This window comes from Podospora anserina, chromosome 3 (assembly GCF_000226545.1).
Source record: "Podospora anserina S mat+ genomic DNA chromosome 3, supercontig 2".
Lineage (NCBI taxonomy): Eukaryota > Fungi > Ascomycota > Sordariomycetes > Sordariales > Podosporaceae > Podospora > Podospora anserina.
In genome coordinates this window covers 2,734,122-2,747,119 of record NW_001914856.1, presented here as the reverse complement: position 1 = coordinate 2,747,119, position 12,998 = coordinate 2,734,122, and the positions used below count along the sequence as shown (strand labels likewise).

The following is a 12,998-nucleotide window of genomic DNA, read 5'->3' as shown; positions in this document are numbered from 1 at the left end:
AGACATCTCCTCACCATCGCCACTGCAAGCCGCCTCTCGACTGGCTTCCAAATATGCAATGCCCGCGCGCATGTGGAGACATGAAGTCCACGCTCACTCTCCTGTTACGCGGCATACCATCGGTCCAGCATTGTACATACCAGACAAAACTGCGATGGATTAAAGTACTGTGGAAATAGACCCTCGACCCCCCGAAACTGGACGAACTCCCCAGCATTACCTGCTTGGCTGCACGGCAAAAGCTGTATCCTTTCTACAGCGCAGTCTGACATCACGCTTGAAGTTTGACAAGCGTTCTCCTCGGCCTCGGCTGGTTTCGATTTCGAGCACTGCCAACTCTCGACCCTGCGCGTTCCCCGATATCGACCGCATGAACTCGACTCATGGGCGACTTCCTGTCCCTCTCATGCGACCTCACCCTCGCTTAGACTACGACGGTATCAGATTATTCGCAGTCGCCCATGCCGATCATCAGCAAAAACCGCTGTTCCCCTCCTACTTGACAATATCAGTCCAACTCTCGTATGTTCTGTTGGAGGCAGCACAATGAAAGTGGACATGCTTGTCTGCCTGATCATGTCCTCAGAACAGTGTTCATATTTGTTGCACGATCTCCCAGACCTTCACTGTTTCCAAGTCGACGACGCGCAACGGGGAGATGGAGCCCTTTTTTGGCGCCCCTCGCGACTTGGCCCACAAAGCAGGCGAAGATGAATTTCTTTGTTTTATTACCGGAGCGAATCATCCTTCTTTGTGGCCTTCCACTTGGCTTGCATAGACAATGCCTATTGTCCTTCCAATCAAACATTGAATTTGGCCGCCGGAGTATCATGAAAATGTCTCGTATAAAAGACCAGCGCATACCCCTCTCATACGGTTTGCTTTTCGAATCATCATATTTTTCAGCACGCCTCAACACCGAAATCAGTACACAGCTACAACATACTATCGAACTTTTCCACCATGGCTTCTGTTCAGGACGTCTTAATCTCCCTCCCAGTGGATATTCTCATCGACCTTATTTCCTGCCTCGATCCCGTTTCTCTCATCGCCCTTTCTCAAACCTCCAAGGGCCTTCGCAAATCTATCAACCCTATTGAACATGACTTTCAACAGCGTCTACTCGCTCTCGAACTTCTTCCCAAGGATGGTGGCCCGGAGCCGGACGACTACCCAGGCTACCCATTTCGGCACCCGAGATTTCGTCTTTTACACGAGGCCATACCACCCATGACAAACCGTGGCCGGGACTGGTGGGCTAGCAGCCGGTACGCTTGTTTCGGTTGCATGAAACTTCCCTCGAATGCCATGTTTGATGACAGTGAGTTGTTCAACACAGCCACAAGGAAACCTTGGATGAGAAGTTCCGAAGTGCAGAAGATGGCCCTCACAGATTGGAAACTTGCAACCACGACAGAGAGCAGGCTCTCATCGATTCAGAGGCGAGCGGAGCAAGACAGAGAACTCACCGAGCAGTACCGGCAGCAGTATCAGACGTCCTTCGACTGGATCAAAGCAGTGAACAGGTGATGAATGATGACGAAGATGTAGAGGAAGTTCGCAGGAAGCACGAAAACTGCATTGAAGAGACAAGCCCTCACATCGTTGGCAAGGCTCGTCACGAACGGAGGTGCGTGGAGTGTAAGTTCCAGCGCAACCTCTACCGTGACCGCCCTGCCCATCAGCTTTTATGTGGCAACACCGATGCCCCAATCATTTTCTCCTGAAAGGACGTGGGTTTGGGGTTGGACTTCAACAGGCTGTTCCCCGGTCTCTTGCCAAAAGTATTGGTACCACCCAACTTGAAGCGGATACCGGCTCATTTGTGCTCCATGCAAGAGTGGCACTTCGTTGATGAGCCGCTGCATCCTGATATCCTGAGGACGGATTCTGAAGACGCGGAACCTGAAGACGCGGAACGCGTTGGACAAGCTCATCGAGGCCAGGGCTGCCGGTAATCATGACCTCATTCTCACTATGCTGACGGCGCCAGATGAGTACGGTCGGAATATCTTGGAGTAGAGGAAAGGAACTTGCTGATCGTAGGTTTCAAGGTAAGTGCTTGGATTTCATTTATGCATACGGTAAGTTTGATATCGGCCCAGGTAGGTGAGTTTGTTGTCTAGAGTCTAACGTAATATATAAATAATACTTTGCTCACAACTTTGCGTGTTTGTGCTCCTTAGAATGATGATCTCACAGTCGAATGGAACCGACTAACTAACTCCTGTGCAAACTCAAATTTGGACATGCGTGAAGATTGAAGATAGGTACCCTGCACATGCATCTAACCCATCCGTGCTTTGTGGTGGGAGAAAACGGGATATATTTGACTCCACAAAAAGATATTCTATCTACCCACCCATCTGCTATAAATCAACAGAAACCAAGTCCACATCCTCTAACCAGTTACACCCCCGCCATGTCATCATATGCGTTGTGCCTGTTTACGTTTGCTGTCATGTGCCATTGATGAACCGCCTCTCTCTCCTCGTGCTATCCCTAAAATCACAATCCAAAAAGTTTAAACTGAAGAAAGTAGATCCCTGACACGAAACTGAAACCATTCGTATCCACTTTTGACGTCAGCTCGCTCGCCCGTGAAGCTTGCACCAAGCGCAGACCCCATATAGTGCCTTTTTTGTGATTTTTTTCTCAGAAGCCAAGTGCTGCAGGAAAAACTTAAATAAGAAGAGTAGGGGAGAATAAAACAGGATGTGATGTCTTTTTTTTTCTTTTCAAATTTCTTTTTTTTTTTTCAAATTCTTTTTTTCAAATTCCTTTTTTCAAATTCTTTTCTTAAAAATTTTTTTATCAAATTCTTTTTATCAAAAAAAAATTTCAATGTTTTTTTTTCCGTTTATAAGTGATGGAAGTAGAAATGAGAGAAATTATAGAGATATAGCTGTTGGATGGGAAGGTGGGGGTGGTGTTGATTGTCGATGGCTATGTCGAGGAGCTGGTGGGAAAAGATGGCTTCCACACATCTCCAGCAACAATTTTCGCTTTTGCTGGAGGATGAAAAGAAGTACCAGGCAGGCAGGGCAGGGCCGCCCGGCGGCGGGGTGCGGGGTAGGAGTTGTTGGCACACCACCCCCAAAACAGGCAGCCACCCCTCCCCTGTTGCATCGAGTTGATTGGCTGGATCATGGGAGTTGAGGCTGCGAAACAGGCCACACTGTGCACGCCCAGCCCAATCTCCCTTCAGCGCTCTTCATCACCGCTTGCAAAAGCAATCTCGAATTGCGCGATGGCAGCGTGTGCGCGTGCTTCGTAGAAGGGGACGCACGAGTCTTCATCGAAATGGACTTCATGTTCCGGCACTCTACTATGAATAGTGCCATCGTCGAACATGTCTTGCTCAATGAAGCCCTCGAGTTGGTGCAATGATGTGGTGGTGCTTGTTGCGGTGATGCTGAAAGTAGTCGTGCTGCTGAGGTTGTTGGAGCTTTGGAGTTGGGAGCGACCAAGGGTTGCGCTGGATAGAGTTGGACTGCTCAACTCGATGCTGATAATAAGAAAATTTATTAGATCACACAACTTGACACCGGGAGCCCGAACGGAAACAAAACATACCGAAGTTTCGAGGAGGAAGATGTTGAAGGGGCAGACATCTTTTGGGAGTGGTTCCGCTGAGATAGAGCAGAGTCAGGAAGGTGAGTTTGCAGTCGTGTAGGTGAATGAAAGCGACAAAGGGGGGTGCTCTGGGACAACTATCCAGTCGTCGGCACAAAATGAATAGAGACGGTTCTACGAGGATCCTTAACGGTGTAGGAGGATGTGAAGATATAGAGTAGAACTGACAATAGGGGACGTCGCATTAAGCAGCCTTGCGGTCATCCGGCAAAAAACTGTTGGCACACGCTACCCACAATCGCCATGCAGGAGCCACGCTCTGCCCAGGCAAGCAAGCTATGCACTCGTAGATCCGGCTGGCCATGCAACAATCGGGGTCCTCGGCGCTAACCTACCCATTACGGAATGATGTCTTTTTCAACCTGTAGATTCCGTCCTGATCGTTTAATTACAACGCCACTCCATCTGCAAGCAGAGTGGGGGACAAAGCTCCGGGACAGGGTTAAATCCATAAAGATGCTTGGTAGCACAACAGCAACTGCGGAATAGTGACGAGCGTGGCTTAAACGTGGAAGGTTTACCGACAAGCATAGTATCAAGTCGCACCTGCTCTACTAGCGCACCGATCAAGGAGAAATTGTATAACTAATTGCCGATTGCCTTCGGGGTAAGAGACGGTACACTATATGTAAGGGGGATATTTATCCATTTACCAATTCCTGCACGAGACAGCCTTGTTCTGTTCGATATTAGGTGTTGCTTTCTCACCAAAAGACTATCTGTTAGTGCGGGTCGCACCGAGGTATCGCTAGACTTGCTTATACCAAAAGAACGAACTAGGTACAATGGATGTCTTATGTCTTGAACAGCAGGAGTTAAGACTATTAGGTCACAGTGATAGGAGCATGAGTTAAAAAAAAATAAGAGTATTGTACAAACATTATCCAAGTTGAGAAACTAGTCCGTCCAACCAGCTAGCTACCCGCATAAAACGCCGATCAACCGCTGCAACAGACCGAGAAGAAAAAAAGATCCAATTTTTTTTTGTCGTGGCTTCAGCCAATCATCAATTTCATCACATATTTCGCGCCGCCAACAGCCTCCGAGCTCCGCATGACTGACCATGAATTCCGCGCCGGAAATGTGGGTCTGCTCCGGTGTGTCACCCGAGCTTTGCTCCGCTCCGCGCCGCCTGAGAATGACCAGCACCGTGCCGCAACAGAGAAAAATCCCTTTCTTTATCGATTCTCGGTAAATGCAGTGTCAAAATCATCCGCGGCCTTGGAAGCATAGGCGGTCGACTCTTTCTTGGGGGATGTGATGGCCGAAGAAAGGGACGGCGCCGACGACGGGGTTGATGTTGGATGGTAGCCAGAGTGACAACGACAGTACATGTTTGCTCCGTCTCTGGGAGACTCGGCAAGGTAGTACTCCAACATGGCGTTGTTGCGCTTCTTCTTGGGTGACGCTTTCTTGATTGCGGAAGGGGTGACTGTCGATGGTGACTGGGTTGAGAGAGGCTGGGGGTATCGAGAGCTACAAGCAGAAAATAACTGTTAAAATCATGTTGGAAGAGTGGGATACGAGGCAAGTAAAATGACGACCAACATTGAGTTTTTGGTGTTGTGTGTTACCGAGGTGCTAAGCTTGGTGTTGGAGGTGGAGGGCATGGTGAATATGGATCTGCTGTCTGTGATGGGATACAATGTGACACGAGCAAGTAAAACTTGACTCTGGAAAAAGCTTCGAATCGTGAGATGAAAGGAACTTTGGGATGAAAAAAGAGAATGATGTCTTCTCATCTAGAAAAGAGCTGGAGGTGATCGATATATAGTTAGCAAGACACCGTTGTACGTTTACTTGTGTAGGTGGGCTCACTGCCGCACGGATGCATAAGGTGTGCAGACCGTCTCCCACCCCTCCGCCCGGCAGCGCGTGCAGCGATGGATCACGGCTAGGCTACTTCGGATGGTTGTGATTGATCCAGCAGTTTGGCTCAACTTGCGCTGGAACCCCATTTGGTAGGTAGACAGTGACCAAAGATTCATCGTGCGTGGGCTTGGAAATGGCTACATAGTGCTCAAGATACCTCATGGAACCACCATCAATTGGAATTCACTGGGGAGATGACCACAGGTGTTTTTGTTGGTTTCCGGCAAGAGGGAATGGGTATCAAAATCTTCCATATAATAAGTTTCGTAAAGTCTTAAGCTACCAGGTAGCACACAGTTAGACACTAGAGGGGCGGGTGTGGCGGGAGCGAAATCAAGCCACCTCCTCTTCTGGGCTTTGCAGCAAGCTGCCCCGCACGTGCGACCAAAATCATCACAGCCGGCAGAGTGGCCGGGGGTGTATCACCACATCCTTACCTATCCACTCACTACCCCGTTCATTGTTCATGTTTACCTTTTACATTTATCTCAACTCCCTATTAATAGCGATCGACTCAACTGTGACTGGATAACAGAGACTACGGGACTCCAAGTTGCAAACATCTACAGCTTGCTTCCAAGGCTTAAGTTATGAGCCCGTATTATGGTACGAAAGCTTCCTGTTAATTCATTGTTCATGACCAGCAGGGCTGATAAGGCCGGAGAGCGGCCACAATGGAAGGCGGACATGCACCAAGGCAACTTCGGACCAGCTACAGGGCCCCACCCTCGCACTGCATGCGCTTGATGGGTGCTCATCCAATCAAATCCATGACCCCGGAAAGTATTCCTGATCCGGAGAGGATATCTGATCTCGAGTGCTCAAGATGATCTGCAACAAAGGCTGCACTTCGACAAAATGGCATGCACATGCATTTGTCCCCACTCGCACCTCGAGATCACTCGGCAGCTCCTTGCGGCTTTGTCATGTGTAGACCTATATGGACAGTGTAGGTATCTAGAGCGTCCGGGATGTGATTACCAAATTGTAGCCCGACGTCACGGTAGGGTACCTGACTGCGTTGCTTACTCTGCAGGATGTACCCATGATCAAATACCTGCCCGTCTATTTACCTCGATCCTATGCGTATCGTACCACAAATAATGCAAATGGAATCCGGTATAGCAAGCCCGCTTGATGTATCCAGCTGACGATGACCGGGCTGCATCGAATGCCGCTGCGGTGGGATGTAGAAAGGGATGTAGAAAGAGGAGAAGCGATGACCTGCGATGTCGAGAATGTATCCCAGGAGTAGTAAAAGTCTCAACTTGACAGGCAGACAGGGCCCAGGCTAGTAAACAAGCGGCCATGCCATGCAAGTCGCATCCTCCGCAATCTGTACGCTATCAATCTTGGACTGCAGATATCCCATGTAGGCTTTCCCAAACCAGCGTTCATCCGATTCAAACTTGTTCCGTTAAAAAGCTGCAAGTGCACCTTTTTCGGGCCAGCGCAGATTGTCGGTGGGCAGGCAGGGAATATTGGAGAAACGAGGTGCCACGACCCCACCAGGTTGACTTTCCACCAGGCTAATCCCAAAGGAAAAAACCGAGCGGGAACATGCATAGGCCTCCCAAAGCGTGCAGATTTGGGTGACACGTACCGGCAGTCTGGTATGCATGAACGTTGGCGGGTGTCCAAGAGCAACCTGACAGATGTTGGACAAGTGGCAGTTAGGTGACTGAAAGCTTACAGAAGTAATTACGCAGTACCGTGATGAGCGCTATTGTGTCGTGTAATTATCCTGTTTCGCTTGGTATTGGTGTGTATTCTGAGAGCCTTCATAGCGGAGAAGTGATGGGAGACAATAATATCGGAGCACGAGTAATAAGTCATCGGTAAACGTCGCGGTGATGTGTGCAAATCCTGCTGCTTACAGTGCAGATTTCCATTCCATAGACTTTGCTGGTCCAGGGTAGCTCTCGATACAGGATTCCTCAATACACCAACTCTGAAATTGTAAACTGAAAGCTAAAATGTACGGATGAAAGCTTATTCTCAACGCGGTGTCGCTAGTGGTCTTCCCAAGAACGGTGTGCCAATTCTCTCTCTGTAAGAGCAAGAACGACAACGGCCGCTATGCAAAATACCGAAAGAAGTGCAAACTTGCCCCCCACATGTTCTTCCAGCCATTCATCCCCCGCAAATGACAACCGTCAAGTTTCATCTACCCTCGCTACCCCAGTCGATCCCGGCCATTCGTCCCCACTCTATAAAACCAGGAAAGAACAGATTGTGTAAGTCATAATATCGCTGGCTCTGGATTGGACCCAGACATCTAGGTACCTGTCAAACAACTTATGTTGACCATCATCTAAGCGGATGCACCAAGGAGAAAAATAGAGCGGCAAAGCTCAATTACATAAAAAGCAACACCATGATCATAATGCAAAATCGAATACAAAAAAAGAAAACGAAAAGAAAAAAAGAGCCCTCTTTCCCGCTCATGGCAATTGTTCGGTGTGAAGTTGGCGCAAACTGCATGATGCTGTCTCGAGATTGACGGGAATTAGACGGGTTTATCGATGGTGTTGTGTTCGGGGTCGAACCGCTGGTCAAAGTTGTCAATCAGCTGCTGGGCTTTGACGGTGTAACAACCGATGCGGCTGTAGGGATTGGGGTGCTGGTGGGGTGCGTCTTGGAAACGGCCATGCAGCGAGCTGTCCGCATCGAAGCTTGAAGAGGTGAAGGCAGATGCAAGAATGTCGGAATTGCGTGCTGCAGTTGGCTCAGTTTGGATCTCCTCGGGCTTTGGACTTGTGGTTGGCATTGACGGGCTATTGTTGTGCGAACTAGCTGTAGACTCGTGCTTGTCGTTGTTACCAATGATGCCGGTGTTGTGAGTGGCAGAGGTTGTCCGCGGTGTCAAGATAGGATTGCTGGACTGGCTACAGGAGAAAAGGTTAGCAAGCCTGACTGCTTTTAGATTCAAACAGATTGATGCTGTGCGGTGATAATATTGCGGTTGGGTAAGGTGTCGTGGATAGGTGAATCTCACCTTGAGAAGTCCGATGAAGTGTTGGTTTCCATCTTGAAGAGCGATAAGGATATTATCAGGTGTGAGTCTATTAGATGGTTGATTGAAAGCGTTGCAAATCACACAACTACTGTCAAAAGAGAAGCGAGAACCTCATATATTTATAGGGAAGTTTCAGTCGACGACAGAAGGGGAGTTGTGGTGACTGAAGAGGTATTGTATTACATGAACTGCACGTAGAGGCTGGTTGAGTTTCCAGGTTGACCAATTGGCCCTGCAGCCGCTACCCGACCGCCAAGACTAGAAATCTATGTACGCCTTCGCGATACATTCCCTGCTCCTTCTCGATACCTTCCCTGCTCCTTCGCTATCCCCTGCCTGTTCCCCTGTTCCCCTGCAAACGGTTCATTTTCTCGGCCTACTGCAGCGCACCCCTCACCTACCCCTCCCGTTGCCCGACCACTCCCTTGGACGTTATATGGAGACTTCTTTCTCACACACCCCCGCGACATCCCTGGAGCGCCACCAGGCGGATATCGAAGCGCACACCACAGCTGGCATTCCATGTAGTCACACGCCTTCTCGCGATATTAGCCGATCTCTCGGTCGTTGGCGCGGTATCAACTCAAAGATATCACGGTCTCGAAGACTTTGTATTCCCTGCAGTGACCACGTTGCCATTCACAAGAAGGAGGCGGTTTGGCGAGAAGACACTGGCCCATGTAATGCACCCCCATCAAATCCTAGTAGAATATGTATGGCGCTGATCCAAATTGACTAGTTATGAGTGCGGAGCGTGGCGCCGGCAGCCAGGCATTCAACCCTTTGAGAGGTAGTCTAGTGGGATCACACCCAGTGTGTGGAATATTCTCTCCCCACTGTGGTGAGTGTTCGGGTTGCAATGGTTTCGGCTGAACCTAACCCCCCGCCGGGACTATCATGGCAGCGAAGCACACGCCCAACCAGCACTGGCTTGGCAACCCCTCCACCAGCAGCACAAGGCGTGATGCAACCCGACGCATTCTTGGTCCACGAAACTTGTCTCTTCGGGATTGTGTGGACGGGTGTCGTCGATCAGAATCCGAATATTGTAGCAGCCATCCACCCCTGCTTCACCCCCTGATGACCTCCCTGACCCTTGTCGACCGTGGCTCCGTGGCCCCTGTGTGCCCCCGAGCCCCTGTCAACCCTGCCCCGGTCCCCCTCCATGTTCACCGCAGTGGAACCCCATGTTCGCTGAAGAGGCCCCAGTCTATTCAGACCCCCCAAACACCATCTGAGTTTTGCAGATGATCGTGGTCCATTGCCAGAGAAAGGGCAAAACTGCACCTGCTAAACAGTCACACCCCCTCAAAAAAGCTGGTCTGGTACCCAACGCTGTATCGTTGTGCGCCAGCTACCTGTCTCTCCATGCGTTAGTTGTCAGACTTTCGAGAACAGCATTTCTTTAACCTCTCCCCGGCACACACTATTACATGTGCAGTGTGATTCCAATTTGCCAATTGCTGTTCCTATGGTTGATAAGTGAAAGGGAGTAGGAGAAACAACAACGAGCGGTCGCACTCAAGGCGATGAGCAACAGCGCAGTCTAAGGAGCGCAGGTAACCAGGCACGGGAGTGAGGCAAAGAGGCCCGGGGGAGGGGCGTGGCTCTTTAACAAAGGGCCACCCTATAGAGACACCACCCATGTATCAAAGAGTGTAGAATAATTCATAACATCAGCTTTACCTACCCCATTAGCTACACTGCTGCAATGGCAGCGTTACCCGCGGGGGTATCAGTATGCAACCGCCCTCAGCAGCAACAAGGTGTACGATAACCGCGCGCAAGGGGCTAGGGGGTGTGCTTGTTCTAGAAAAAAACAAGCTGTGCCTCGCACGGCGCCGGCCAAGATCTAGCGAAGAGCGACTTGAAAAAAAGGAAGGGGCAACGGCAACTCTAAGCAGTGGAGCAAAGCCGCACCCACAACGGCGTCTGATAGGTATACCTCGGGTGGGCTAAGAAGATATGGTCCTGCATCTGGGATTTGGCAAATTTTTCCGTTTCTGGATATCTCCTCCCTATCAAATGTCAGGGTTCGATCAGGAGTCTTGTCAACGCATCAAATCAGGCATCGGGTCAACTCACCGACCGGAACAATACCGGCTGCCGCGACTACGGAGAGTCTGATGAAACGCTGGCGATAGGACAGCACGTTGAGGGGCCGCTCTTATTGGCGGCTGGGTCCTCTTTATTGCACCAAGGCGTGTGTTCGGTCAGGTGCTGTCATGAGCAGGCAGGATGGGAGTGGAAAACCGGGTGCGGCGTTGCGGAGTATTGATCTGCCTCCGTTGAAGTGCATGCAAACCCTCGCCTCGAGCTCTCTGACCTTCGTGGAGTTTTCCCCGCTGGTTTTCCCCGCTGGTTTTCCGGGCCCCGTCAGATCGTACGCGGCACGGGCAAAGGGTGAGAGCAGCGATGCTGAGATTCACCGCACAGACGCCTGGAACTGTTTCCAGGTTGTCGCCGATAATCCTCGCAAGCCTCGTCCCCGCCGGTTCGTGGTCTACCGGCTCTCACTAGAGGCGCAGAATGGCGGGCAGTTGTGCGTCACTGTTGACCGTCGTTCAGCCGGTCTGGGCTTCTCTATCCATGCTCCAGGTCCCGGGTGACAAATTCATCCGAAAAACCTGAAAGGCTGGGTGCTGTCTTCCAAAAGTCCGTTTGCAGCATTCAGGCTCGGACGTGGGGGCGTGGGCAATGCCCCAAGAAAACCATCCGCTCTTTGGGCTGCAGAATGGCGGATGGGCAAAGAGTTTCCATTCCCAGGTTGACCTGAGATGGGTGTTAGAAGGCGGGGTCCAGGGCCCGACGGTCAAGGGTTGACGTGCCTGTTCAGCTCGGAGGGGCCTCCGGCATCTCCGCTTGAAAGAGCGCGGTCGCCTGCGTTGGAGAGCATTGACTACCATGTAGCAAAAAAATTTCACCGAAAGAAGAGAGAGAATACTAAGCCAATTTTAGATGAGTTGTTATTGAGGATTGAACCCTGCAGACCTGGGGACAAAGAACAAGATGGAAAACACCAACAATACGATTGTAGAATTTGCGCTGGTAGAAGCCCCCATTCGACAGCGGGAACCCCACCAAAAGTTTATTTTTGGCGGCTTCACAGAGAAAGCACAAGTCTTTGTGGACCATCGGCATAGCAGAGCCTCAAGGCAGCAATAATCTCAATTGACACTCTATCGAATGCGAAAATAAAAATAAAACTAAGGTTATTCAATAGTTATCCTGGCAGAACCAAATCTCCCCACCATGATCAACGATCAAGTGCTGCACTGTCTTCGTCAGTGTAGCTATTAATAGCGGGTCTACCTCCAGGATCTCCAGCCCCCGTTGCGCCAACCAGACAAGCCAATAGAAAGAACAGAAAAAAAAAGAAAAAATAGCACAAGCAAGAGATACACTCGAAAAAAACAAGGCCGCCATCAAGGTAGCCTGGGCTCCAAGTCCTGTAAAATGGCGCGCATTCTTGCCCTTCCCCGTGCACGGCTTCTCGCAACCAGTCTCTCGGTCGGCATGGGACTCCCAAACGGCACAGCATGGCCGCCCAACGCTGCTCGCCTCCATCGCCTCCAGATCAAGATCCACGAGATCTCACGCCGAAATGATGGTTCCTCGCGGCGAGGATTGAGGAACCTGTGCATGATGTAGTCTGGCTCGTATGATGCTTCGCCGGTTCTCGTGATTGTCGACAGCCGCCGCTCCAGGGCCTGGAATTGCACCATGATGTTGTTGCGTCACTGCCTGTGTGATTGGACGGTGTCAGTTTAAGAAACGGGTGGGGTGAGACCAGGTCCCTGGGCGGAGATCTCCCGCTCGTGAGCAGCCAGACGGAGATAAGATTGTGATGTGGAATCAGCAACTTGGACTTACTGATGAGAGCAGATCCAGATTTTGCGTCTATTCGACAAAGAAAATGACGAGAATGCAGAAAACCTTTGCACTGGGACTCCAAGTTCTTCCAAGATCTTTTTGTTGAAGATGGCCTGTTGAAGAGGACTTGGAAAGCTAAATGACCTGGGAATCCAACGTGCTGTGAAGAAACAGCGGACTAGTGTTGAAGAACGTAGAACGAGCAACTAATGCCAGTACGGATTGATGAATCTCTGAATAGATGATGAAGTCCCCGATTAATAAACTTCAAGCGAAAAGTTTTGGGAACAATCTGGCTATTTATCAGAGACTTGGGTGAGAGCCTTCTCCCCCATGACAAACGCGGCCCTTCCCCCAGCACCCAACGTGCCAACCCACCTAAGCTCCTAAGGACCAAGGTTCAATCCGGGGATTGGCGAGTCTGAAGGATGGCTTGGCCCGCATTTCCCGTGGATGCTTTCGACCAATCACGCAGCAAAGACGCCTTGTTCGAGGTTCCTGCAGTTTTTGGTATCAAAGTGGATCGGTACCTTGTGGCAAAACCCGCACGACAAGGGGAGGAAGGCCAGCTCTCGTCCAATTGATCTCACTGTCAAAA

General features: G+C 50.4%; 2 protein-coding genes across 2 annotated transcripts; one reads left to right on the top strand and one right to left on the bottom strand.

The window, feature by feature from the left end:
• Window positions 1–963: 963 nt before the first annotated feature.
• On the top strand, window positions 964–1,530 carry PODANS_3_9630 (uncharacterized protein; the record flags this gene model as incomplete). The annotated part of the gene is made up of 1 exon (XM_001909738.1): window positions 964–1,530. The coding sequence occupies one exon, from the start codon at window positions 964–966 to the stop codon at window positions 1,528–1,530; it is 567 nt and encodes a 188-aa protein (XP_001909773.1).
• A 10,422-nt stretch (window positions 1,531–11,952) lies between these two features.
• Window positions 11,953–12,252, bottom strand: PODANS_3_9620 (uncharacterized protein; the record flags this gene model as incomplete). The annotated part of the gene is made up of 1 exon (XM_001909737.1): window positions 11,953–12,252. The coding sequence occupies one exon, from the start codon at window positions 12,250–12,252 to the stop codon at window positions 11,953–11,955; it is 300 nt and encodes a 99-aa protein (XP_001909772.1).
• Window positions 12,253–12,998: the final 746 nt, after the last annotated feature.